Source organism: Rhinolophus sinicus, linkage group LG11, assembly GCF_036562045.2.
Source record: "Rhinolophus sinicus isolate RSC01 linkage group LG11, ASM3656204v1, whole genome shotgun sequence".
NCBI lineage: Eukaryota > Metazoa > Chordata > Mammalia > Chiroptera > Rhinolophidae > Rhinolophus > Rhinolophus sinicus.
In genome coordinates this window covers 45,063,718-45,089,691 of record NC_133760.1, presented here as the reverse complement: position 1 = coordinate 45,089,691, position 25,974 = coordinate 45,063,718, and the positions used below count along the sequence as shown (strand labels likewise).

Sequence of the window (25,974 nt, the reverse complement as noted above, 5' to 3'; positions counted from 1 at the left end):
ATTGTTTGACTTTTTTCCTTCGATGAACGTGTACTACTTTTGTATTTTTCCAAAAGCCAATACATCTTACAAGAGAATGAGAGATGAGGACGAAGACGGCATATGCAGGCAACTCTATGAGGAAGCTTCACTGGCGAGGGCACAGAGGGAAGGCAGTAACTGGAGGGGCCGATGGGGTGGGAAGGACTCAGAGTCTGGCCTGAGGGCCCCCTCCATCTGAACCTCCTGAGTGCTGTTCAAAACGCAGAGACCTTGGGTCCCCATTCTCCTGAGCCCTCTGAGTCAGAGCCTCTCTGTCCTGAACAACAGCTGTATTGATGGGACCCTGGGGACCCAAGGAAAAGCGGGGAAGGGGGAGGGTGCAAGATAGGGGAAGGCTAAGGTGGGGATGGCCCTCCCCATCTGTAGAATTGTGGGGATCAAGCAAGTGGCCCTCTGGAGAAGCCGGTGCAATTCCTGACTCCTGAGCAGCTCTGTCAGCGGCGCTGCCTCCTGTGCCCTTGCCCATGGCTGGGCGCCTTAAACCTACAAGTGGATTTAGAACGTTACTGACAGTTATTGATACCCAGCTTCTCTTTCAAGGGCTGCCAGTCCCTTCCTTTTATAAGTGGGAGGAAGGAGATGTTCAAAGGACCTCTAGACTAGTGCTGTCCGATAGAACTGTCTGTGATGATGGGAATACTGTGTCTGCACCATCCAGAACAGGACCTGTTAGCCACCTGTGGCTACTGAGCACGTGGCATGTGTGACTGAGGAACTGAATTCTCAATACAGTTTATTTGAACCCATTTAAATGGAAATTTAAATCGCCACGTGAGGCTGGTGGCTGCTGCGTTGGACGGCACAGCTCTGGACCAATGGAGAAGATCAGCAGAGGCTCACCCCAATCCTGAGGGGGGGCCGAGGAGTTACTCGCAGCAGGTGGTGGTGGAAAGAAAGCTCTTCCCCCGGGAAGCACTGGTGAAGCCCTCCTGGAGGCTTTCCAGACCCCACTCCTTGGAGGCATGGCTTCCCTCACGCTTTGAGGGAGGCCGCTCCATTGGCCACTGCCGCGGTCAGTGATGGGAAGGGTCATGGGGGATTGGAGCCCCTTCTCCTGGTGTCACAAATCGGGGCCTTCTGAACCTTGGAGGTCCTACTTGGCACCTGCTTCTGGGGTTCTTGGGTGAGGACTCGTCCCGTTGGCTGTGGCCTGGGGCACTGCAAGGCAAAACCCACTGCTGGGGCTGCAGGCGGCAGCACTGAGGACCAGCTCTTCTCCAGGAGCAAGAGCCAGTAGTTGTCCAGAGTTTTGTGGTTTGCAGAGCCTTCCTCATACAGTGATCTGTTAGGTATTCAATGTTTGCAGAAACCTGGCTAGGGTGAGTAATCATACCCTAGGGAAACTGAGGCCAGACTGTGAAGTCCGTGAGACTCGCCTGTATCCTTGGGGCCTTTTGTACTGCGTGGCACGCGGCAGAGGTTCAGAATATTTGCCAGGGGAATGGGTCTCAGAAGGGCCTAGCAGGGGGCACAGAGCCTCAGAGGGGGGCAGGAGTTCACATCCTGGTCCTCCAAATCCCCAGGTCTTTTCACAGATACACAGTGCACCAGCCTCTGAAGAGCACCTCTGCTTGCTTCTCCCCTGCTCTTCAGAAAGGGCCCTCACTTTTTTTCTTGTGGTACATGAAGTCTTGTACATGGTAAAAAACAAAAGAAAAAGAAGGAAAATTCCAAACGGTACTAAAGGATATGTAATAAAAGGAAGCCCCTCCCTCCCTCCCACCTCTTCCACTGGCCTCTCAGCCGCCTCTTCCCAGGCATGTGCGGTCACCGTGTCCTCGAGGCTTCTCTCGCTGTGTCCTCTGTCTGTGTGCTCTTATCCGGCACAGGTAGTAGAAGCCCTCTTGGCCCACAAGACTGGGAAGCGTTGGTATCTGTAAGTTAAGTGAAAAATTCACTTAAAATGGGGAACCATAAAACAGTGATAGAGGCCTTCAACATTTTCTTTTAAGTTGCATGTTATAAAAACCTAACAGTGTATCTTGGAAATCATTCCATACCCTTACATACAATCTTATTGTTCTTCATGGCTCTCAAACCTTCCGTTGTAAGGAGGGGCCATATTTATTACACTGATCCCCTGCTGTTGGGCACCTAGGTTGTTTATGGCTTGTCCTGTGGTCTGATTTAGATCAATGGTGTGCTTTTCTGTGGCTGTGCTTCTGCACGCACCTCCACCCCCCACATACACGCTGCACACCCTGATGTCATCTCCAGGGGTGGCTCTATTCCTCCAGGCCAGTGTCTTCAAAACTTAGGAGGAAAGCAGCCTCAGGAAGTAAGTATGGCTTATTTCTCTGTATGGAGTAGTCAGGATCCTTTGAGTTTTAAGCCCATCTCAGCTGTTTTATACAAAGATATTTTACTGGCTGGTAGAACTGGGAAGTTCAGAGGGAGTATTGGATGCAGCTACAGCTTGGATCCTGGAGCCCCAGCTGTGTCTCAGGATGGCAATTTGTGCCTCCTGCTCTGGTTTCTTCTAGGCTGGTTTCATTCTCAGACAGACTCTCTCCAGGCAGTGGCAGTTTGGCTCCTAGCAGTCCAGGCTTCCATCTCCAGCTAGAAGAGACCGTTCCAACCAAAACCCAGGCAGGGCTCCCATTGTTTTGATGGGTCACAAGCCCATTCCAGAACTAATCCCTGTGCCTCTGATGGTCCTGGGTCACGTGGTCGCCATGGAGTGGGGGCTGGGATCAGCCTCCTCACCCCAATCCTCAAGGACTGGGAGGGCGGGGGTGGATGGTTCTCTAAAGAAAAACCACCTGTGAGAAGAAGGCTGCGGAATGCACGCTGTGGGGGACGGAACCAACATCTGTGCACGGTCCGGCCCCTGGGGTAAGACTCACTGACCATAGCTCCGGTCAGCAGCAGGAGAGCGTGGGTGGGGACAGGGCAGCCCAACAATTAGCTGGCCATCTCAGGAGATCCACTTCTTGCTATTGGATCTTGGAAGAGACCAGGTGGTTTGCCACCTCCTCCATGTAGCCCACATGGGTCACAGCCTTCCTTTCAATCTCCTGGCCTCTCCGTGATGATTATAGATCTGTGATTCCTAACCCTCAGAGGGTAGGTAACAAGGTTCCTTTGGGGAACCTGCCAAATCTGATGGTGTCCCTCTCCTCAAATCAATGCACTCACACCCTTAACTCCCATTTTAGACTACCCATAGCCTTAAGGTTAAGAACCCCTGCCTTAGTTTGAATGGATATTTTTTTAACCTCATTTTATTAACTTTTTTCCCTGTGTGGGTCTTCTCCCAATTCCAGGGGGCCCAGAACTTTTAACCTGGGTTTCAGATCTGGGTTTATACTGAATTCTATTAACATTGGGCCTTAGTTCCCCCACCCGTGAAATGAGAAAAAGACTACCCCCCTCTTGGAGTCATTTCCGGGATTAAATGAAATAATGCACTTGGTGACATAAGGCTTAGCGGGCACTCAGTGAACATACTCAGCAGCCTTCAGAGCTGCTGAACGTCTGCAGGACTCCCAGGAAACGCACTCCGTCTCTCCGGGTCCAGGATAGCACCTGGAAGGGGCTTGGATGCTGTTTGATGGATGAAGAGAGGACATCTTTGTTCGCTCAGGAGTTGTCCTGTAATGATTCTTCTCTACTTCCAGATGGGAAAGCTATAGCTGGGAGGTTTCATTGACTTATCCAAGTGTCTTGGGATTAGTTGGGGTTAGTTATTGAGTGCCTTTATGCTCTGATCATAGGACCCCCCTCATTTTATAAGCTGTGCCTCCTACCTGGCCAGGGACAGGTCACAGGTGACAGCCCACCTGTGCATCATGGCCGCCTGATGGAGTTCCCCAGTCTCAGCAGTCCTTTCCAGCCCCTGAGCCCCAGCCAGTGGCTCCCCTGCCCGCCTGGCTGGACACCAGGTCCAGGGTCGTGGGTATTGTTCTGTAGAAATTCGAACTGGTTCTTTGCTTGGAGAGTATTAAGACACAAAGTCCCTGTGGTGAGCAGCGAATTAATCAGTGTTAAGGAGGGAATGTCGGGTAGACATGACTTCATGAGCTTGTCATAAAGTCTGCCCCTGCCATGTTTCACTCTCCAAGATTTTTGACTTTCAGAAAAGGAACCACAGATAGAGTTACCAAGTTTTACAGAAATATTTTTACTGGGCAGAAGATTGCTTTATGGCAAGAGCCAGTTATTTCAGGAGACAAGCAAAGAGCTCTTTATTCTCACGTTCTGTGGGAGGAAAATATTATGCTGAGAAACCCGCTTCTTGGAGGGGCCTTTTGAGAGGTCAGGCCCCATTTCTGGAGTTTGGAGTGGGTGACATGAGATGGTGCGGGGACCTGGGGGGCCCCCACACATGTGTCCACTTTCTCCTACCCCTCTCTGGGAATTTTGGGCTTGTTTTGCAGGCAGAGCAGCAAAGGGAGGTGATCAGAGCAGGGCGGAGAGAAAGAATCTGGGGGTGTACCCCCATTGTGTGAGGCCCCCTGCTGGAGAAACAGCAGGCCTGGGGTCAGTGCTAGCTCTGCCATCTACCAGCTGTGTGACTCTGGGTCCTCATGCCTCTGAGCCTCAATTTTCCATGCATCAATGGGGGATAACATCCGTCGCATGGGCTTGTCAGCATTAAATGAGGTCATCCATGTCAAGTGCTTACTCATGTACTCAATCCTTGATGTCCATGACGATTGTTGGAGGCAAGGAGATGAGCCTTCCTCCATCCAGTTTCCAGAACCAACTCACCCTGCAGCGTCCTCTGCAGTGCTTTCAAAGGGCAGTGGGCCTATTTCCTGAGTCTCAAGTGAGGACTTCCGGTCTGGTAGTGCAGCAAGGGTTGGCAGTCTGGGCCACCCCAGCAAGCTGGAGCTGGAGATTTATGGGCCTCATTCCTTAAGCTCCAGTAAGTACTTCAGTTCATGGAAGGGACTGTTCTCTCCTTGAAATTCGGGGGAAAATATTGGCTTGACTGTACTCAAGGAGGGTGGGTTTGACCTTTGTGGATTAAGATTTTGTTCTCCCGCTCCCTCCCTCGATGTGGAAGGAGGACGCCTGCCAAAAGTTTTGTTTGTGTCTGGAGCAGCCATGGGCCTGATAAGGAGACAGCATCTTTGCCCCCTTCTCGCTTCTGACCATAATCCCTTTCAAGTTGGGCGGTTGGAGAGGGTTGATTTATTTCGTTCTCTTCCTCACCTCCCTTTCATTATTTAGAACGCGAGGGAGAGTTTATCTTGTTCTCGAGGAGATCTATCGTTTCAGCTTTGGAATGGCATCCAAGTTTACAGAATGGAGTCTGGTGCCCAGAGCCTTGGGGTAAATATTTTGGGAAGTTGGATTCCACTGGCATTAGGGCCCAGGGACTGGGCAGTGGGTGCTTTTCCATGATGAGATGGCTGAGCTTGGACACCTCTCATGCAGTGCCCTGCACGTGAGCTACGTGCGGAGGCATCTTAGCGCCCAGAATTCCTGCTTCTTACGGGCCACCTTGTGCTGTGCTTTCCACTGGGAATCCACGCATTGCTTCTTCCCTCCCCGCAAATACACCTGTCCCTTCTTTAGCCACGGCACCTGTGCTTCCTTCTTTCTTCTTCCTTCTGATGCAACCACCACTGCTCATTCACCTCCCCCACCCCTGAAGCCTTCCCCTAGGGCTGCTCCCATTGTCCCTAAAAGGCTTCACATCGCTTTGCTGACACCTTCTGTGTTCTTCCCTGGGTTGGCTGAGTCAGGTAGGTGGGCTCATCGATGCGTGTTCTCTCAAGCCTCCGTTTCTTCATCAATAAATACGGCTGGAAGTACTAGAGCCCCCCTTCTGGGGTGAGTGTGAGGGTGAAGATAATGGGTGAGAAGCCTCAGGGCGTGGTGTGCAGTCGGGTTTGGTAAATATCCCCCCATCCACCCTGTTAGATTATAAGCTCCTTGAGGCAGACGCCCGTTCTATTCATCTTTGTGTCTCCTTGAGAGTATGGCACCGGTCTGTAGCAGGCCCGGAGGACATTAAGTGAAACCCACTGGTTAGGAGTAGTGGTGACTCTCTGAAGGGTTTCTTGGGTGGAGGTCTCTCAAGCTTACTTTTTCAGGCTTTGGGAAAGATAAACACTTGCTTTAGCAGAGCTGTTAGCACGTAGAAGGCACTGTTCACTGTGGTGGCCCCACTAGCCTTGCATAGCTAGTGAGCATTTGAAATGTGGCTGGGCTGGATTGTATAGCAGATTTCAGTGGCTTAGTATGAACACAGAAAATACAAAATTTGTCATTCATAAGTTTTATATTGATTACATATCATGGTAATATTTTTAAATGGCAATAGTTTAGGTATATTGGCTTAAATAACATTAAAATTAATTATATGTGTTTCTTTTTAACTTGGCTACTAGAAAAATTAAAACGACACACATATGGCTTGCGTTCCATTCCTATTGGGCAGCCTGGTCTATGTTCTAGACCATTCCCAATGATGATAATATTGCCCCAAGGAGGCATAAATTGGTTTTGGGGGTGTAAAAAAAAAATCTCTCTTTTTAGGTATAAAGCACAGATATACGTATAGATCTGTATAAATAGGCACACAGTATATCTGTGGTATTAACATTTCATGGTGGGGTGATTGGGGGGGGGGGGAAGCCTAAATAGGCTCTGCATTGAGTGGGGGGCAGATAATGAAAAGTGAAAGACACTGCTCCAGAGACAGCCGAACCTGATTCAGATGCTGGCTTTGCCCCGAATTAGCTGTGTGAGCTTGGGTGAGTTCCTTAACCAGTCTGTGCCTCTGTTTCCTCACATATAAATTGGAGTAGAAATGGTACTTACCCCACAGAGCTGTTGTGTAGTTTAAACAAGAATGCCTGTGAAACACTTCACTCAGTACCTGACGCACAGAAAGCTGTGGCAATAAGTAGGAAAGTTACCGTTATTCACATTCATGTGCAATTACTATTAAAGTAATTAATATTTGGCCTCTGGAGGCTGAACAGGCTAGAACTTCGAACAGGGTAGAACTTCCACTTCCAGAATTTACAGAGTAACCATAACGTCTGTAGGCTTGGTTTTTCCATCCGGAAAGATGCATTGCTGGGAGAGCTGTGCATCTGCGCAGTGCTATGTGCTGTGTTTGGATGTGGCTGGAGGGTCTTTGAGTCAGATGAGCACTGCTCCCCCACCCCCCAACCACACCAGCTGTGCGCCAGGTCTGGGGGTTTCTACACTGAGGGCTGGTGATGGTGGCCTTCGCAGGGCTCATGGCAGACCCTCTTGGCTGTGTGGGCATCCAGCTGTCAGGGCCAGGCTGGGCTGTGCTGGGCATCACCTCCCTAGGGCTGCCTTCCAAGGGAGAGCTGGGAGGAAGGCAGAGGGGGAAGAAGGGGCTGTCCATTGACTGCCCAACAGAGACAATTGGCTTAAAGTTACCTTCCAAGGCCTTGGGAATTGTCAGTGACATGGGTCCTGGCCTGGAGACTGCAGACGGCAGCCATCCAGTAACAAGACCAAGTTCCCGTCTAAGGTCACAGTTTCAGAGACACGGATGCTGAGGCTCTTCCTCCTGTGGGAGGAAGTGATGGAGAGAGGGCAGTCAGCAGCACAGATGGCATGAGGACAGGCTGGCTACATGGCTTGGTGGACTCAGGGTGTGTGTGTGCACAGGGTAGCTTTGGCGGTTGGGTGGGTGTCTTGGGAGTCACAGGTGCCCTGGAGACCTGGGTCCCAACTGCTTTGATACCTCCCTTTGTGCTCTAGCTGGGCAGGGGCTCAGGGGGTCTGCTGTGGGACCCTGGGAAGCAGAGAAATCCTCTGCGCACCAACTAGCCCATCCCTAAATGTGGGTGCATAGCACCCCAGACACAGCGTGACATTGGGGCTTGAGCAGAGCTGGGTCCAAAGCCTTTCTCTGCTGAGCCCAGAAGGGGTGCTGACCTGCCCATGCGGAAGAGGGTAGGAGAGTGGGTTCTAGAACTGGATGGGTTTGAATGTTAGGCCTGCTACCTACGAGTTATGTGATCTTAAACAACTTTATCTTTCTGGGGCCTCACTCGCCCCATCTGTACAATGGGGCTACAGTTGAACCACCCTCGTCTGGTTGTTGTGTGAATTCAGTTAAGATTTTGTATGTGAACCCCTGTGGCCTGGCTTAGATGAAGTGTTCAGTAAAACTGTTCTTTTTACGACTAATAATTACTTCCTTTAAGATTGCTTCCTGTGAGGGACAAGGAGGTAAAGGTCTTTCTGGAATTTTCTCCCCCCATGGAAAGATCTTTGTTATTTCCTTCCTTCTGGAAACCCCGTTCCCCTACCCTTCGTTCCCACCCTCTCCCCATCCCTCTGTTGTGCCCCTGAACCCTGTCTGGTCACCAGGGAATTCGTTCCTCCAGTTGGAAGGTTGCTGTGGAGACCTCCTTATGCTGAAATTGCCCTGTGGGTGGGTGGCAGTGCCCCTCAGACCCAGGGGCTAAGGTCAAGGGTGAAGAGAACGGGGAGGCTCAGTTTGGAGACTGGGTATCCATCCTCCCCTTGAGCTGCCCTGTAGAGCCAGCAAGTGCCTTCTGGGGTCAGATCAGAATTTGGCCCGGTCTCTGCCCCAAAGGACCTCCCTTCATGGACTGTCATCTTGGCTTGGGGCTGGGAGAGGGTCCTGTCCGGGCAGTCCTTTGGGATCTGAGATCCTTAGATGTGCTGTACCGTGGGGGGATTAACATCCTCTCTGAGTTCAGCCTCCAAGCCCTTTCAGATCTTTCTGGCAGTGGTTCCCAAGACTGCCTTTTGCGTATCAGAGGAACCTGGGGAAATTAAGCAGAAAAACAATTTCGGGGTTCAACCATTGGCGATTCTGATTCAGTAGGTGTCTGAGACCCCTTATGGAAATGGGTTCGATCCGCCTGAGCCACAGGAACTGAGAGGGGAAGGGTGGTGACCCAAAGAGTATCAGGGTGTCTTTAACACAGATTGGGGAGGGGTGCCGGCTGCACTAATGACAGCTGCCGACTGTCTATATCTGGGCTGTGGCCAGGAGTCTCTTTTTCACACACACGTACATGTATGTGTATATATGTATAATACATGTGTGTATATACATAAGCATTGCTAGATTTTATTTGTGCTCTTCCCCTTTTTCACAACTTTTGAATAAACATTCTCACTCCCGTTTTATAGATGATAAAAACTGAGGCTCTGAGTGACAAGGTACCTACTTCCAGGTCACATGGGTATTGAGTGATGGAACTCGATATTGGGTCCTAACTCAGGACTGCCTGTGCTCCTCCTGCCTCTCTGGGGACTCAGTTTTCCTGCCTGTCAAATGGGTATGCTGTACTTGTCTTGCCAACCTCCTGGGAAGGTGGAGGTGGGGTTGGAAACTGATGTGTGTGAGTCACCCCTCCCGACTGAGGGTGAGCTCCCTGAAGCCAGGGCTCGGGGCTGAGGTGTCCTGGGAGGGCCTGTTTGGTTTGGTTGACATTTCCGAGGGATGCTGGGCCTCACTGGTGCTCTGGCTGAGCAGACACAGCCATCTTCCCCTAGGGACTAAATTTAGGATTCCTCGGCTCTTGGCTGGGCCTCGTCTTGTTTTTGGAAAGTCTCCATTTTGTTCCTCCTGCTGCCGGCAGCCGAAGCTTAGCCACAGCCAGATGACTATCCTGCCCGGTCTCCACTCACACGCTCTGGCCTGAATTGATCCTGTCGGAGTTAATTAGCAGCTGGCCCTGCAGGCCTGGCCTCCAGCATGCAGGAGGACCTGTACGTGGGGTGTGCCAGCAGCCAGGGGGTCCCCGCCCCACAGCCTGCCTCCTGCCGCCTCAGGCAGAGGCCCTCTGACGGAGGCGCTGGGGTTTTCTTTGGCACTCGGTGAGCAAATGGCTCCCTCTCCCTTTTCTTCTGAGCCCTGTAAAAATAAAAAGTTAAAAGACCCTCAAGTTTGAACAGTAAAACCAAATACATGAAACCAAGCTGTTTCCATGTGGGGGCCACGGACTGTGAACACCCAAGTTTGAAACTTCCTCTCGTCGGAATTTATGGAAGGCTTGGAAACTTTTCCTTTTCCCTTTAAACATCAGAATTGGCTCAGGGCATTCTTTAAAAGCATAACCCTGGTGCTGCTCACAGCTTGATTTAATACAGCTTGAACACAATAGTAACTTCTGAACCCGTTCTCTTCAGAGAGGGCTGGAAAGTTGTTTCATGATACCAGTAAGTAGGGTTTTTTTCCCCTTTAGCCAAGAAGTGTATTCTAAGATTTATTAGATTCTCCACTGCCCTCCTCCTAGTAACCCAGATTTTTGCTCAAAGTAAAGGAAACTTGCTTAGAACAAGTTCTTTAACTAGGGGCTAGAAGATGCGGAGACCAGTCCGGGGGGCAGTGTTGACTGAAAGCTTCACCTGACTGCTTCATTGACCAGAACCTCAAGGCCTGGGCCTCAGGAACGTCAGCTGGGGGGCAATTATACTGGGGGGGGGGCTGGGGCTGAGTGGGGGTGGCGACACTGCTGATGACAATCTCTCCGCCTTCCTGCAAACGGAATAGGTCTTGGCTTCTGGAGATGAATTGGTCAATTTGTGTTTTGGGGAGAGGGCGTTTGTAAGGCCAGTGATGTGTGACAGTACCCCCAGAACTGACTCGGATTCCTTATCCGTTTCTGCCTTTGTGGTTTGGGGCTCCTTCCCAGGGCTGTGGGGTCGAGTTTGGTCTTTAGGGAGCTCAGGAAGGGAGATCCGTCCTTTCTTGTGTTCCCTCTGGATTTAGCAGAGGCTCAGCTGGTGACCTGCACATGTGTTTTGTTTTTGACTCTTCCAGCATAAAAGACAAAATCATTTTTAATTAATTAGTTGCTAACATTTAAAAATTGGACATTTTACATAAAAATGAGAGGATGGAAGATCTGAAAACAACAGGCCTAGATTTTGGCGTGGCCACCATTGGTTGTACCCTTTAGAGCAGGGCTTCTCAGTGGCAGATGGGGACTTCGGCAGTGTCTGGAGATGTTCTTGGTTATCACAACTGGGGACGCTGCTGCTGGCATCTGGTGGGTAGAGGCCAGGGGTGCTGCTAAACATCCTACAGTGCACAGGACAACTCCCCCTCCATCAATAGTGCCATGACAGAGAAACCCTGCTGTGGGGAGCATGTGGGTTCTGTTTGGCTGCAGAGCCCTGCAAGCCCACTCCTGGCTTCTGGAAGATTCTGAGTTCCCGAGATTGGCTACTAGCTTCTTGGCTTATTCTCACCTTTTGTTCAAAGTTGAGACTACATGATGATTTGTCCTCACCTCTCACAGCAGGTTGTCGGATGGATGGGCAGAGTACACTCTGTAAATAACTTCATTTTTTCCAAAACAAGTTTTCATAACTATTCTTGATCAAGGTAGTAGGCATAATTAAGCACGCAGGGGTCTTAAAGATGACCTCTATTTGGGTGCTTTCAGGTGGGCTTCCTGTAGGAGGTGGTGGCTGATCAGACTTAGCAAGATGTGTTTTTCCTACATTGCTTTTGCCTTGAGCTGCTCATCCTGGTGAAGATTTATTTTCTTGACCCATTTTTCCTTCTTTCTTCTCTTATTTTAAACTGGGTAACCCTAGGTGTTATAGCAAATAAACCTTAATATTCCAGAGGCTTAACACACTAGAATTTTATCTATCACTCATGTACTGGTCTAAAACAGGTATCTTGGTTAGAAGGTGACTCTCACCCACATGGTGATTAGTGGCCCGGGCTCCTTCCATCTTGTGCCTCGTTCATCTGCCAGGGCTTCTGAGTTCTCTGCTTCCAGCGAGCGAAAGGAGAATGAGAGTGGAAAAACTCTACCCCCTGCCTAAGATCCCTGGCTGTGAGATGGCACATAGCAGGTATTCATATGGCCCCATGATGCAAGGGGTGCTGGGAAATGTAGTTCTGTCTGGACAGCCACCTCCCCGTGACAAACAACACTGCGGAAGGGGGAGTGTGTATCTTTGGGTGCAGGTATCTAACTCTGCCCCAGCCCCAGCTTGAGTCCTTGTGCCCTTTGCAGGGATTGTTGGTGCCTCGGCCTCCTTTTCTGCCGATTTCCTCAGCTGGCCATGTCTAGCTCCATGTTCGGAAGCTTCTGCCTTTTGTCACATGTGAGTGGTGTTGCCCCTGGGGGGCTGCTAGTGCTTTGCTGAGAGGCTCACACCCAGGTTCCAATTGGAAGCCCCTGCTGCAGCATTCCTCGCACTGCTGTGGCTGTCCATCTGATTCTGAGGAATGTGTGGGACCAACATCCCTTCCCGCATTGTTCTGAAATTCCCAGGGGACCTCCTGCAGGCCGGTGGTCCTCCTGGGCAGCTTGGGAGCCAGCCTGGCTGCGGCATCGGGTGGTGTCTGGGTCACTGCTTTCGTGACGCCTCTCATCAGAGGCTTCTTTTGTCTCTGCAAATGCAGGTGTGGCTGTATCCCTCTGGAGAAGGCACTTTACACCCATGGGCCTGTAAAAATAAATAAACATCCAAGAAAGCCCTGGCCACATATCACATGAGCCATTTGTTACAGAGATCTAATGAGCCCATTGCGGAGCTTCTGCAGATACCATGAGAGGTTCCCTAGACGGCCTGGCCACTCTGGGTCTCCACTGCATGCCAGGCTCAGCGCTCACCCCTTCTCACATGTGCCAAGGTGAGCCCAAGTAGAGGAAAGGGCCAAGTGCCTGGGGTGGGGCCTTCGCAGAGTCTCATCCTGGGGAGGCCCTCGATGCATCTGGCACAAGAGCAAGTACACGCACGAATGCAGTACACCTGCCGACTGAATGGATGCAAGAGACGGCACCCGAGACAGCGAGAACATTCACGCTCTCCAGCTCTGTGTCCCAAGGGCTCCCTGGCCAGACAAGCTAGGGAAACAGGTGAATGAGCATTTTACTCTTCCTTTTGGCGAAGATCGCAGTTTGGTGGCTCAAATCAAGCCCCCAGGAATGTTTTATTTGACCCACTCAATTTTTTAAAAAATTGGACCAACATTTAAAAAATGGGGGATTTTCACTTAGAAGTCCATATTTCTGGCTTCTTGTTAAAAATTGGAAAGCTGGTAACACTGGTATCAGTTTCTCAGCCTGGCAAGGTTCAGCTGCAGCAGACCGTGGCCGGGCCCTCGGACAGAGAGGGTGTGCACCCCCCCCGCCCGAGTCCCACAGTTCCCACTAATCCTGTTACTCTCCCTGGGGTCTTTTATCATTATTTCTTTTAAATCAATGTTTTTGTTTCTCTTATAGGAAAATAATTCTATCAAAGGGAGGGAGAAAAGATGAGCCAAGATGGTTCTTTGTTTTAAGAAAAATGAGAGAGTATATTTGTTCGTGGAGATAAAAATTTATGCTTCCTGTGCAAATGTTAAACCGGGCCCACTTCACTTATTTAAATAATCTAGTTCCCATAGGATTGTAGCTTGTGACATCTGCTCTATGCTGATGTATTGCTTATCACAGGACAGTATTTTTCAAATATAGGGTCCTCCTAGGAATTCTGGGGGGAAAAGAGTCTATGCTCAAATAACTTTAGGTGCAACAACCAATGAAGAAGTTTCTTTGCTGCAGGACTTCTCAGAGCCTTTATTGTGCTAAGGTGCACTGTGAATCTCGAATACGGGTTTTAATGTGAATCAGTGTTCTTTCAGTTCGGTGACCAGTTTCCCAGGCTTCTCTGACCAGGGAGCGCATTGGAAACAGAGCTGGGGGCTTTATGCTTTCGCTGTCTGGGGTGCTGTCTCTTACATTCACTCAGCAGGTGTACTGCATTCCTCATGTGTACCTGGTCTCATGCCAGAAGCATTGAGGGCCTCCCAAAAATGCAGACTTTGCCTTTGTGAAGGTTTTGTTTTCTGCCAACTCCTCACTGAGATTTCAAGTCCTCCTTGCTGTGTGGGGCCCCCGCCACTTGCTCAGAAGCAAGTGGATGGAGAGAGCTGGCTGAACAGCCTGTGCCCACGCTCTGTGGTCGGATTGTGGCTCTGGGCAGTTTGTGGGCTTCCACAGAGCTGGTGACTTGTTTTTCTGACTCAGGATGATGCTGGGCTATTTTGCAACCCCCCCTCAGTTGCTGTGAGCCTCCAGGGCTCAAGGGGTGGGATCTGCGGAAGGCGGAATTGTGTGTGTCAGAGCCTGTCTGCTCCATCCCCTGACCTGTACGCGCTGGAAGGTGTAGTTCTTGCCCAGTAATGCATTTGTCTCTTTGCCCAGCCATAGTGAGACAGCCTCTGGACCAGATGCCAGCCTTGATCTGCTGTGCTCCCTGGGATGTTTCTGAGAAGGCCAGAGTGCATAGCCCGCCCAAGGATGTCTCAGCTAATTAGTCCATTAGAGCCGATGGGCTTCAGATCATGAATTTGGAGCTGTCTGCTAATTATGCCTCGAATGTGATTTTAGTTAAACAATTAAGGGCCCTCCCAGGGATGCCCTCCCTGCAGCAGTCCCTCGGGCCTCTGCCTAGAGCTCTCCCCCAGATGAGATTCTTTTCTGTCCTAAGAGAGATCTGCCCGCTCCAGGGCCTGCGGGAGGCTAGATCTTGCAGGTGGCCATTTCCACACTGAGGTCTTTGCAAAGAACATGGTGAACTCACACCTTCCCGATGTCCCTGGGTATGTGCAGTGGTGGGAACAGGGCTGTTCCCTGGTCATCTCACACATTCATCCTGGACGGGGCCTCAGGTGACCCCGTAGGAATTCTAGGGTCCAAGCCTGATGCCTTCACCGTGGTGTTCATTCCAGAGCTGTCTGTGGTTGTGGTGGGAACGCACATTTGCTCAGTCAATGTAGGTGCTTCAGACCTATCGCAGGCCTGCTGCCAAGGGCGGATGAAGGCCTGAACGCATTGCTGCTCCACTCAGGGTGTGTGCTGGCACTGACTCGGGTGTCGGCCTAAGTGGGCTGCATGTAGGAGGTAAGAGGCTATGGTGGGGTAAAGTGGCTGCAAATTCTTTGTCACCCTCCCATTGAGAGGTAGCGTTTATTCCGTACCTAGAATCTCGACAGGGCCTATAACTGCTTTACCCAGTAGAAGGCTCTGGAAGGAACACCTAAGAAGACCTGGCAGCTTCTGCTTCTGTGCTTTTGAGAGCCCTGAGCTGCCATATGAGAAGTCCAGCGACTTGGCTGGAGAAACCACATGGTGAGGTCACGGGGAGAGAGTGAGGCTCTGAGACAGAATAGAGTGAGAGGGGGGCGCCGTGAGCCCAGGGTCTCAGCTGAGCCTGGCCTTCCAGCCATGCCTGCCAAGGTGCCAGCACCATTTCAGGTGCTCCAGCCCAGCTGAGCCCCCGTGACTGCGGCCCCAGCCACCATCTGCCTGCAGCCTCAGAAACTTTAGTGCGACCAGCAGAGCTGCCCAGCTGAGTCAGTCAACCCACAGCATCATGAGAGATTAAAATAAAGTGGAGGTTTTAAGCCACTAAGTCTGGGGGCAGTTTGTTACACAACAATAAATAACCAAAACAGAGGTGTAGCTTAACGTCTGCTTGCATGGAAGAAAGGTGCCGTGTCCCCTGGCACTTGGTAGAGCATGCTGATTTCAATGGGTTTCCCATTCAGAATAGTATCACTGTTCACCCTATTAATCTCAGCAGGTGTTTTCCTATGTCATAGGAGAATGGGCAATACGAGAGAGAGCGAATGAATGTCTACATGTATACTCCTGTATGTAAATTTATGTCTAGTTGGCTGTTGCTACGTAACAAACTACCCTAAGACTTAGTGACTTAAACAACCATTATTATCCCTCACACATCTATAGATTGGTTGAGCAGTTTTATTGATCTGGGCCTGCGTGGGCTGACCTGGGTTGGGCTTGCTCTTGCTACTGAGGATAGTTGGCAGGTTGACTGGTAGCTGCATGGTCTGGAAAAGAATGGGCTGGGACAAGTTGACTCCTTCACGTGTATTTCACATTTCTCCAGCAGGCCAGCCCAGGCAGGTCTCGTCACTGTGACGAGTGTCTGAGAGAGGAAGTGGAAAACCCAAGTGGCTTATCAAGTGTCTGCTCTGATCCCTTTGGCTGGAGCAAGTCACATGGCCAAGCTAGTGTGGGAGTGCACCAGTAAAGGGTGTGAACAGATCGGGGCCATTAATGCCCTCGGCCTGCCACAGGTGGGCTGAGGGGTCTTTTTCCTGCCCACAGGCCCTGGAATTACCACTTTGCCAATGTGGAACTTTCGCCGCTATTCAGCCTGGGTCTGTCTGCTCATTTATAAAACGGGCACAGTACGAGAAGGGATGTTGCAAGAGTATAAAAAGAAGATGAATGTGAAGCATGTGGCACAATGCCCGGCACAGAGTAAGCGCTTGGTAAATGTCAGCAATTATTATAATGGTCAGCCAACTTATAAGTGACCCTCGGTCACAGGCACATGGTAATTGGTAGCTATGGGGGCTGGTAGGTGTCTGTTCTTTGGCTTCCATGGATAAACAAGGGGTCTGTTCCATCTAGGCTGGCACCACTGAGCCTGTCTCTTCCTGACTGGACAGCAGGGGCCTTGTGACACTGCAGCCGCCATCCTACATCCCCGGTGCCCCTAAGGGCTCTGGGCTGTCGTCTGTAGATGGGAGTAAATCCCAGACACCCAGGCCAAGAGTCCCAGATGTGGGCCTCGGTGCCGATGGGCTGGCTGCACAGAGCATCCTGAGGGAGGGAACTGAGTGGGGCCCAGCGGTGGCATTTTCCCTGGCCCCCCCCACCCCCCCCACAAGAATCACGGGTGCTGCTAGATCCGGGATGTGCTGCTGCTCTGGAGAACAGAGAGGGTGAGGTTTTGTTCCTTTCCCCCAAAACTTGGCCTTTCATGGGATTTTTGTTCCAGGTTGGGGAAACCTGTCATTAGATTCAGATTTTGACTACGTGGTGCCTGCCACCATTCAGGCACTGAGGATACCAAGGGGAGGGGCCAAAGTCTCTCACTGGCACGTGTACCAAATAAGCATCTGGGACGGGCTGGGGACACTGGCAGTCTCAGGCTTGTCTGCTCAGGAGCTGGGAGTGCGGGAGAAGACACCCCAGCAGCTGGGCTATGTCAGCCTCGTGGAGACATGGTCCCTGCTGGCCAAGGAATTCTGGGCTCGAGTCTGAGATGAAGCTGCTTTGGAAGCACATCCCGGGCCCTGGAAGGATCCGAGTGCCCTGGGCAGCAAGCCCGATTGGGGACTTGGGGCCGGAATGCCGGGAACTGAAAGCTGGCCTGACTTCTGAGGCCTGTGGAGCTGGCTCTCCAGAGGCCTCGCTGCCTCCAAGATCCAGCGGCCAAGCTTTTACTCCGGCAGGGCCATCCCCTCCTCCCAGCGCTGCCCCTTCGGCCTCAGTCTCACATCCCTTCCTCCCTGTGCCTCAGCCTCCTAGACTGCGCCGTCTGTCTGCGTTGATTTTTTCTCTTCTCTCAAATTAGAATCTGTAACAGTAGGAAGAATGATAGCTGTGTGAGCAGCTACCATATATTGAAAGACTTCATGTGCCACAGACGTGCTGAGCCCTTTGTGTTCAGTATTTCGTCGAGTCTTTTGCTATTTAACAGACGTGCCCAGTAGGCTCACCCTTCCTTGTACCGCAAAGATGTCTGTCCAGTGTGTGTGTGTGTGTGTGTGTGTGTGTGTGTGTGTGTGTGTGTGTGATGCAGGGCTCACGATATGCCTGTAACTAAGTGTGTCTTGTGAGATGGGTGCTGTTACTGTCTTCCGGTTCCAGACAAGCATCCCAGGCACAAAGTGGTCACTTCATACATGGAGCTGCGATTCCGACTGCAGCGGTCAGGTGCTGACCCTCAGCCACGCTGCCTCTAGGCCTGGCCCGTGTCCCTCGGGAAGAGATCCGTGGTGAGACAGTTTAGAACACTGTAACCCCTCCTCGTGGCACCAGTATGAGCTCAAGGCCGTTAGGACTCAACCGATTGTAAAATTAACCCGCTAATGATTATTTTTTGAGGTGCACGTTGTGAGGTGGAGGCCCCTGCAGTCTTTCCTGGGGTGTTTTATGTAGGTATGTGTTTGCCTTTCATTCCAGGCAGGTATAGGTTTGGTGTTTTCCAGTCTGTGCGATGCATGTCTCGCTGTCCGTGGTCAGGTAGGGCAAGAGGCAAGACTACAGAGGGATTTGAGTTGGTCGGAAATAGGGAGCCACTGAGGGCTGCAGAGCAGGGGAGGGATCCTGTGAAAAGAAAGAAGTAGTGTGCCATCTGGATCGTGGCAGAGTGTTCCCCAGGTAGCTGACCTCAGGTTGGGAGCATTGGCTGAACCAAGAAATCAGGCTGGGAGGCTGCCCTGGGGTAGGAGAGCTGTGTGTGCCTGGGCCGAGCAACCCAAGGGGACGCTGTCTGCTCATGAGTGGAACAACCTGGGCTGTGTGTGGGATGTCACGGCCTTGGTCTCGGGGTGGAGAGGCCCTTTGCACCTGTCCAATTTGCATTCTGGGCAGTGACTTGGCTGCTGCTGAGGACAGAGCTGGCTGAGGCTGCGGGGAGACATCGGGCCTGTGTTTTGAGCCGGAGCCAGGGCTGGATGCTGGCATAGACAGCCGGCCCAGGTCCAGTCCGTGTTGGCCCCAGATCAATGGAAGCTGTCACAGGGCCAGTGAGTTGCCACCAGCACCACCTGGGAGCTGCTGAACTGGGTGGGGCCTTCTGGGGCCGCTGTCCCCAGGGTCACTGGCTCCGAGAACATTATCAGCATGTCCTGGCCTGCCAGAGGGGTGTCTTTCCCCTGCCTCATGCCGTCTCCACTCCGTGATTCATAGTCCCTGCCTGACAGCTCACCCAGGATGGTTTTAGCGACACATGGAGAGAGGAGGAAGAGGGGGGATAGCTGTTTACTTTTTGGGGGGCTGTTTTAAGTTCCGGACACTGTGTCAGCTCTGTAGGGTCTGCAGTGAGGACGAAGAAATGCACGGTCCCTGTCCTCAACGAGTTTGTCTAACCAAGTCAGAGAGACTTGTGATACCTAAGTCGTAATAACACAGAGCACGGAGGACTACGATGGGGGCATCGCAGACAGCGGGGGGACACAGGTTGGGGGGCCATGTTGAGTTGGGGGCCTGGTGTGGCTTCTCTAAGAGGGGACATGATAGCTGAGGCTGGGAGTAGGAATTAGGAAGCAGTTAGAAGGAGAGAATAGGGGGAGTGACCTGGGCAGAAGGCAGGGATGGGGAGAAGGGAGGTGGACAGGGAGCATTGCCCATGGGGGCAGGTGGAGGTAGCACGTGGTAGGTAGAGCTGCCACTGACCTGTTTACCTGTGACAGTTCAGTCGCTCCTGTTGTCCTGGCCTGGTTATTAATAGTGCTCTGATTCACTCTCAAAAGTGTCCTGGTTTGGGCATTAAAATTAGATACAGGTACTAGTATCCTGGTTTTACACATGAGGAAACTGAGGCTCACAGAGACATGAATTAATTGTGCAAGGCCCTGGAATGAGGATGGGACGGAGCTGGGATGGGAATGGGGCCTATGTGACTTCAAAGCCCAGCTGTTTTCACAATCCCATGCTACCTTCCACGGTACATAAAGTTATGGACACAGGCACCTTAAATATTCTCTGAGCAAGGACTCCGTGCTCAGCACTGTGCCAGGGGTGGGTGGGGTGAGAGGAGGCTGGATTGAGCAGGACTCGTTCAGGGATCCATGACAGAATATAAGCTCAAACTTGTTTAAACAATAATGGGGCAATTTAGGGGTACATGTAATTGAAAAGTCCAGGGAAAGGACTAGCTTCAGGCATAGTTTGATCCAGCTGCTCAGACAATGTTGTCTGGACCCATTTTCTATTGCTTCCCTTCCTGGATCTGTTTTCCTCTGTGTTGGCTTTTTTCTTAGACAGAATCTCCCTGTAAAGAGCTAAAATGTTCTCCTCAGTGTCAGATTTTCACCCTCACATCTCATTAATGTCATCAGAAGAGAGCAGATGTCCTAGAGTTTCATCTCTTTGTCCCGGCTTGGGACGTGTCCACCTTTGGGCTAGGGGGAGAAATTAGCCCTCTCCACCCCTCATGGATGAAAGTGGTAGATGGGTAGGATTTCCAGATAAAAGACAGTTAAATTTGAATTTCAGGTAAATAACACATTTTTTTATATAAGTATATTTCAAATACTGCATGGGACATACTTATACTAAACAATGATTGAATCTGAGATTCAAATTTAACTGAGCGTCCTGAGTTTTTATTTGTGAAGTCTGGCAAGCTTCCAGAGGGATGGCTTTCCGAGGAAAGTCACAATGTTACCAGGAGAAGGAGGAATGGATGCCGGGGGGAGGCGGGGGAAGGCAAGGATGGGGGGTTATTTGTCCAAATCACAAGTGGCCACTGCAGAAGCAAAGAGGTATAAGGAGCTTTCCTTTAGCCTTGGATTCCTCCTGGACGTACAGTCTGTGAAGTCAGTCCTAAGAGCTGATGATATTCAGTGAGAGAAGTCCCTGGGGGATGAGGTGCTGAGAAAGGGCTTCCTGTACTTGAATTGGGCCCCAAAGTGGGGAGAGCCCTGGCCTTCCTCTGAGGAGGCCTTGGTGCCTCCTAACTGCACATGTTCTTGCCTCCCCTCCCAGAGCCTCAGTCTCTTCACCTGTAAAGTGGGGTGATAGCTCCTTTGTTGACTTATGAGGGTCACTGGGTCAGTCAGATGACCCAAGGACAGCAGTAGGAGAAGGTGCAGGTGTAATGGGTGGCGCCACTGCCATGAATGCCACCTTGCCCCCGGGCCCAAGGCCATCCTTAGTCCCTGTAGCATCTCCCAGACCTCCATGGGCTTCCCAGCGGACCACTCCGTGTGGCAATAGGGGTCCCTAATGTGGGCTGCTGACGAGACTTGCAGGAGCAGGCAGCTAGCTGCCTTCTGGATATCCACACCTTTTTTGTTTTTTGTTTTTAATTTAATTTTTCTTTTTTCAGCTCTTTGCTTGCCTAGAAGAGGAAACATTTGAATTCGGTGTGCAGCGGTGGGGGTGGGGGTGGGGAGGACAGAGCTGCCATCTTCCCCTGCTCCCAGCGACAGCCTAGTTTGTCGTGCTCAGGAGGCCTTATGCCCTTTCTGGAATCAAAGCCTTGTCTGCATTATGTGACCACAGGAAAGGGTATTGCCAGCCCCCTGGCTTCCGACATGTGCACAGCTAAGAGCAGCGAGAAGCCAGTGGTTTCTGGCCATGGTCTCTTCGTGGTCTGTGTGCCCAACATGGCTGTGGGAGGAAACCATGGGGCCTGGGGTGTGGAGCAGCCCATTGCCTCCACCTTCCCTCCCCAGTGGAATCAGAAAACTGCCCATTTCACTGGAAAGTTGCAAACCTCTCCATCTGCCTGAGTCAAGAGCTTTCCAGCAGCCTCCGTGTGCGAGTCCTTCTAGAACCAACTTGGGTGCCCACTTCTCTTTGCTTTAATGTGCTTTCTTCAACATGCTCCGCTGTTATTTCTGGTTGTAGAAGTAATCGTGCATGTTCATGGCAAGCAACGTGGCAGCCTTGAACCCAGCGCCCAGGCACAACCTCTGGGAACATTTTGGTGTGGTCTCCCCGTGGGACTCAAACTACGTTGCAGGGAAATGCATGCAGGGAATTTTAGCGGATGCAGTCGGGTCCTCTGCTGTTTGGCAACTGCTGTTCTCTTTCAGGAAAATGCGGGGAATGTTTCTGAGTCAGTGAGCATAGAGCCACGCGTAGTCGTCCAGCACGTATTGGTTGAGTGCCTCCTCCGTTGCTCATTGCTAAGGGGTGTGTCAGATGGTGGTAAGAGCCCCAAGAAGGCTAAGGCCAAGAAGGGGTGAGGGAGTGTGGGGGAGGGCCTGCAATTTCAACCCGAGGGGTTTGGAAGACGTCACCCAGAGGAGGGGGTGACCGTGAGCCAACACCTGAAGGAGGGGTGGGAGGAGGGGCTACCTGGAAGAAGAATATGTGGAAGAAACAGGGAATACAGAGGTGCCTGAGGTGGGAGAGTGCCAGGCCTGTTTACAGCAAGGAGTTGGGATGGCTGGGGCAGAGTGAATGCCAGGGAGGGGTAGACGAGGGCAGGGAGGGGATGGGCCAGACAGGTTGGGTGCGTGGGGCTTCACAGGGCATTAGTAGGACTTCGGAGAATGGGGTGGGGGGCAGAGAACAGGAACGGATTGCCGTCATCCGAGTGAGAGAGGATGGCCTCTCTCCATGGCTGGGAGCTCCTGGTTGGCTTGAGGGTACATTCTGAAAGCAGAACCAATAGGATTCACTGTGGGTTGAATGGAAAGGTTGAAAGAGAAGCTGCAGGGTGACCCCCGAGTTTCTGTCCTGAGCAGCATGAAGGAGGGGGTTGCTCTGGTCGGATACAGGGAAGAAATCGGGGAGGACAGGTCTGGGCATCAGGACTTGGTTTGGACACACGTTTGAGATGCCGTTTGAGCAGCTGGTGCATGTGGCCAGTAGGCAGTCAGCTGCATCATTCTTCCTAACGTCACAGCCACTTTAAAAACTTAGCTTCTTTTTAGTGTAAAGCCATTGCCTGCTCTTGGCTAAAAAAGAGAGAGAAGAGAGACAACACCACAGATCCAAATAGTTCAGAAAGCTGGACAGCAGAAGGGGACAGCTCCCCATTCCCATTCCCCAAGGGCAGACACTATTAAGGCAGGCCCGCGTGTCCTTCCAGAATGTTCTGGAGAATGCACCTCTTGTTTATTAACACAGGGCCTCCGACTGTGGGCCGCGCCTCACTGCTGTCCCACCTGACAGCCCTGTGGGCTCTGGGAGCCCTTGCTCTGAACAGCACCTTCATCTCTTCTGTTCTCTCACATCCCCTTCTTATGGGACCCTCAGGCACTCCTGTGTCACAGGCCCATGTTGCAGACGTGGACACAGACCTACAGGCACAGAGCTGGTGATGCATAAACAGCTAACATTCCGAATAAACTGAGTTCGCTGGGAGCCCAGAGTGCGACCCTTGATTCTGCCCAGATGTGGGGTGGGGGTGCTGGAGGTCTGCAGTCACGCTGGTGCACAGTCAGGGTCCCGTCTGCAGGCAGAAGAAGCAGCGCAAACAGGGGTTTGGAGGCCCGAGGCAGGTGGTCCAGTCTCTGGGAGGGATGATGAGAGGTCCCCAAAGCTGGGTTATGGGGCCGGCGAGAGAAAGGGGGGGGCCGGTGTGTACTAGGACCTGAGGGCCAGGAAGGTGGCTTCTGCAAGAGCTTGAGGGCCAGATGGAGTAGACTCTGCGTGTGGGTGTGTATGTGAGAGAGAGAGTAAGTGTGAGTGTGTGTGTGTGAGTATATGTTGTGTGTACATCAGGAAGGTCCCAGAGTCTGGCCCAGACCATTGTTCTCTTGTCCTCTCATAAAAATGAGGACTCCTGGGATGTACGAAACAGGAGGATCTTATTCCATAGTTTTGTTTAGTTAGGAGAAGCAAGAAGCCCAACCCCTCACTCCAAAGGTGAGAAAAATGTCACACTTCCCGTGGCTCCCAGGCTGCATGGGGCCCCCAGGTGGGCTGCCTCTGCCCCTGGCAGGGGTGCACACCCTCTCCCCACAATGAGGTGGCCCGTGGTCTGTAAGGGCACAGTTCTTTGGTCGACAGATGACAGTGCCATCTGTCAAAAGTAGCCTGGCTCACAGCCACCCTGCTCGGCAGGGCACACACACTGGACGCTGGCAGCAGACTCAGGGCCTGTCCCCGGGCCAGGAGCTGCTGGCAGAGGCAGGCCCAGCTGCTCAATGATCAGAGGCACAGCACAGCCCCTTTGGCCTCTCCTGTTGTCAGCACTCGGCTGTGAGGCGTGGTAGGCTGGTGATGTGGCAGGTCAGTTGTGTGGCGGTTCGTGGCATGGTGGGGTCAGCGGCATGGCAGGGTCAGCATTGTGGTGGACAGTGGCACGGCTAGCCAGTGGTGTGGTGGGCTAGCCACGTGGCAGGTCAGTGATGTGGCAGGTGTGGGGGGTCATTGGTGTGGTGGGGTCAGCAGTGTTGCAGGTGGTGGCAGGGTGGACCAGTGGCAAGGCAGGAGGGCAGAGACCCTGAGAAGTGCTAAGTGCAGGCGGCCTGCCACAGGTGCCACCTGAGGCCTTCCAGGGTGGTTGAGGCACTGGGCCCGGCTGTGACCAGGTGTACTGTGACCAGGTATACAGCATGCCTGAAGATGGTGGGGTAGAACAGAGGATGGGAGGGCAGAGAATGAAAGCCGGGCCCCAGAGAGAGAAGGACCAGCCCCATTGACGACACGCCGACTGCCTGGCGGTGTGCTGAGTACTTTATGTTGGGCTCTCGCTCCCCACCAGCCCCTGCTGTCATTTCCATGTTCAGGTGAGGAAACTGATGCACAGACAGGTGAAATCAGTTGTACAGGGTCACACAGTACAGAGCGGAGGAGCCAGGGCTTAAAGTCAGACCCTCAGGTGAGTCACTTACCTTCTCTAAGCCTCAGTTTCCTCGTGGCTAACGCGGGCTGACCACGGCACCAGCTCATAGGGTGTTGGAGCGTTTGGCAGTGCACCTAACATGCTGAGCAGAGCATGTGGCCTATGTCAGCCCCTTGCAAAAGAAACGCTGTGTTATTATCACTGCATCCTGTATATTTGTGACCTTAGTTACTCCACCCCGACAAGCCCATTGGATCCTGGTTTCCACTGTAGAAACTTTTAAACACTAGTCAGAAAATTCCAGTCACATCAACAGCGAACTCCCAAAGCCCATGGCCGTCCTAGCTCTGGACAGTCCGCCTTGCGTTGGGTCATCTAATAAGAGCTCAGAAATCCCGAAGGTGGATGACTGGGGAGGATTCTGGGTAATGCCCAACATTGCCATTTTCTGTTGGCATTAGCCATTATTCTCCATGCCAGAAATCACACTCCAACATCAGGAGCCTTCTAGGAGAGCCTGTGGTCAGGTCGGGGGTGGGGTGGGGGGGAGTGTCTCTGGGGTCCTGAGCCTGTGGTATTTCATTCATCCTTACCGGGCGCTTGCCTTGCCTGGTGTCTCCCCTTCCTCCCCACCCCCCTTCCCGCCTGTTGGAAGCAGCCTGATGGCTCTGGTAGGGGTGGGGGGAGAAGACACCAACTTCAGGCTGTTTAAAGCTTGTAGTTCCCAAAGCATAATCCACATTCTACCGAGGGCTGGGGGATGGGAATCGAGGTTCGTGGACATCATGTATTTTAATGGTTCTGCAGTAGTTTAATATGCATTATCTTTTTTTAAAACTCCAACTAGGGACATCACACCCATGATTTCACTGATCTTATTGCTTATGATAAGACTAGGTTTTAAGAGAGAGAAAGAGAGAGAGCCAGTGTAAAGAAAAGTGTTAAGTACTCAAGGTAGCCCAGGTGGGAGCCAGTTCTGGGGGGGAGTCGGGATGACGGTGTGTGGATGCTGACAGCTTGCTGGGGTGACAGCCCAGGAACTAGACTTTGCTGGCCCGCTGCTGCCTGTGGCTGCTGTGGCAAACCCATCTTTGGAGGTTCTTTGCACCCTGGAGGGTCTAGGGCCTGGGGCTCAGAGGGAGGGAATGCAGTGGCTCCGGAGTCAGGTGCAGAGTAGAAGTCATTCCTGCTAAGCTCAGCCCTCCACCTTCCTGATAAACAGACCCTCAAGTCCAGAAAGCAAGTTGGGCTGGAGTGCCCAGGGTGTGGAGGGCAGAGGCCGGGGTGTGCAGTTAGGGGTGCAGGGCTTACGTCTCGAGCAGATTAAAAACGGGGAGAAATCCGAGGAATTTTAATTGCTGCCATGTATCTCTGAGTCTTGAAGGCCTGGTCCTTGCAGGCCAAACACGCAGGCCAGCCCTGCAGGCCGTAGCTCTCAGAGCCGCTATCCCCTCCTGCACTCAGCTCGCTCCACCACGTGTGGCACTGGCTTGCGTTTGGCATAGGCTGGGGTCGAGTTGGTAATGCCCTGCGGTTTTGGCTGCCGTGCTGGTGGGTAGAGTGGGCTCTGGAGGCCCGAGAAAGGCCTGGGGGCAGAAGTAACAAAGGCCCTCAGGTTCGAGGTTGGAGATGGAGACGTTGCGGCCCAGAACATGGGTGGCCCTGGTTTTCCTCCCACTCCCTTGAGTCCTGGGTGGAGCCCTA

General features: G+C 52.1%; 1 protein-coding gene across 3 annotated transcripts in view; it reads left to right on the top strand.

Annotated features, from left to right (window-relative positions):
* NKD1 (NKD inhibitor of WNT signaling pathway 1) overlaps positions 1-25,974 on the top strand; it is a 73,177-nt gene that overhangs the window by 14,520 nt on the left and 32,683 nt on the right. The window contains exon 2 of one of the 3 annotated variants that reach the window (XM_019732372.2): positions 12,003-12,093. The exons of 1 other annotated variant lie outside the window; for it this stretch is intronic. In XM_019732372.2, the coding sequence (XP_019587931.2) occupies positions 12,052-12,093 (42 nt within the window). In that variant the 5' untranslated portion in view covers positions 12,003-12,051. Of the gene's footprint in view, positions 1-12,002; positions 12,094-16,192; positions 16,280-25,974 lie in introns of those variants that run through there. One more of the 3 variants, XM_074314914.1, reaches the window with a different exon arrangement.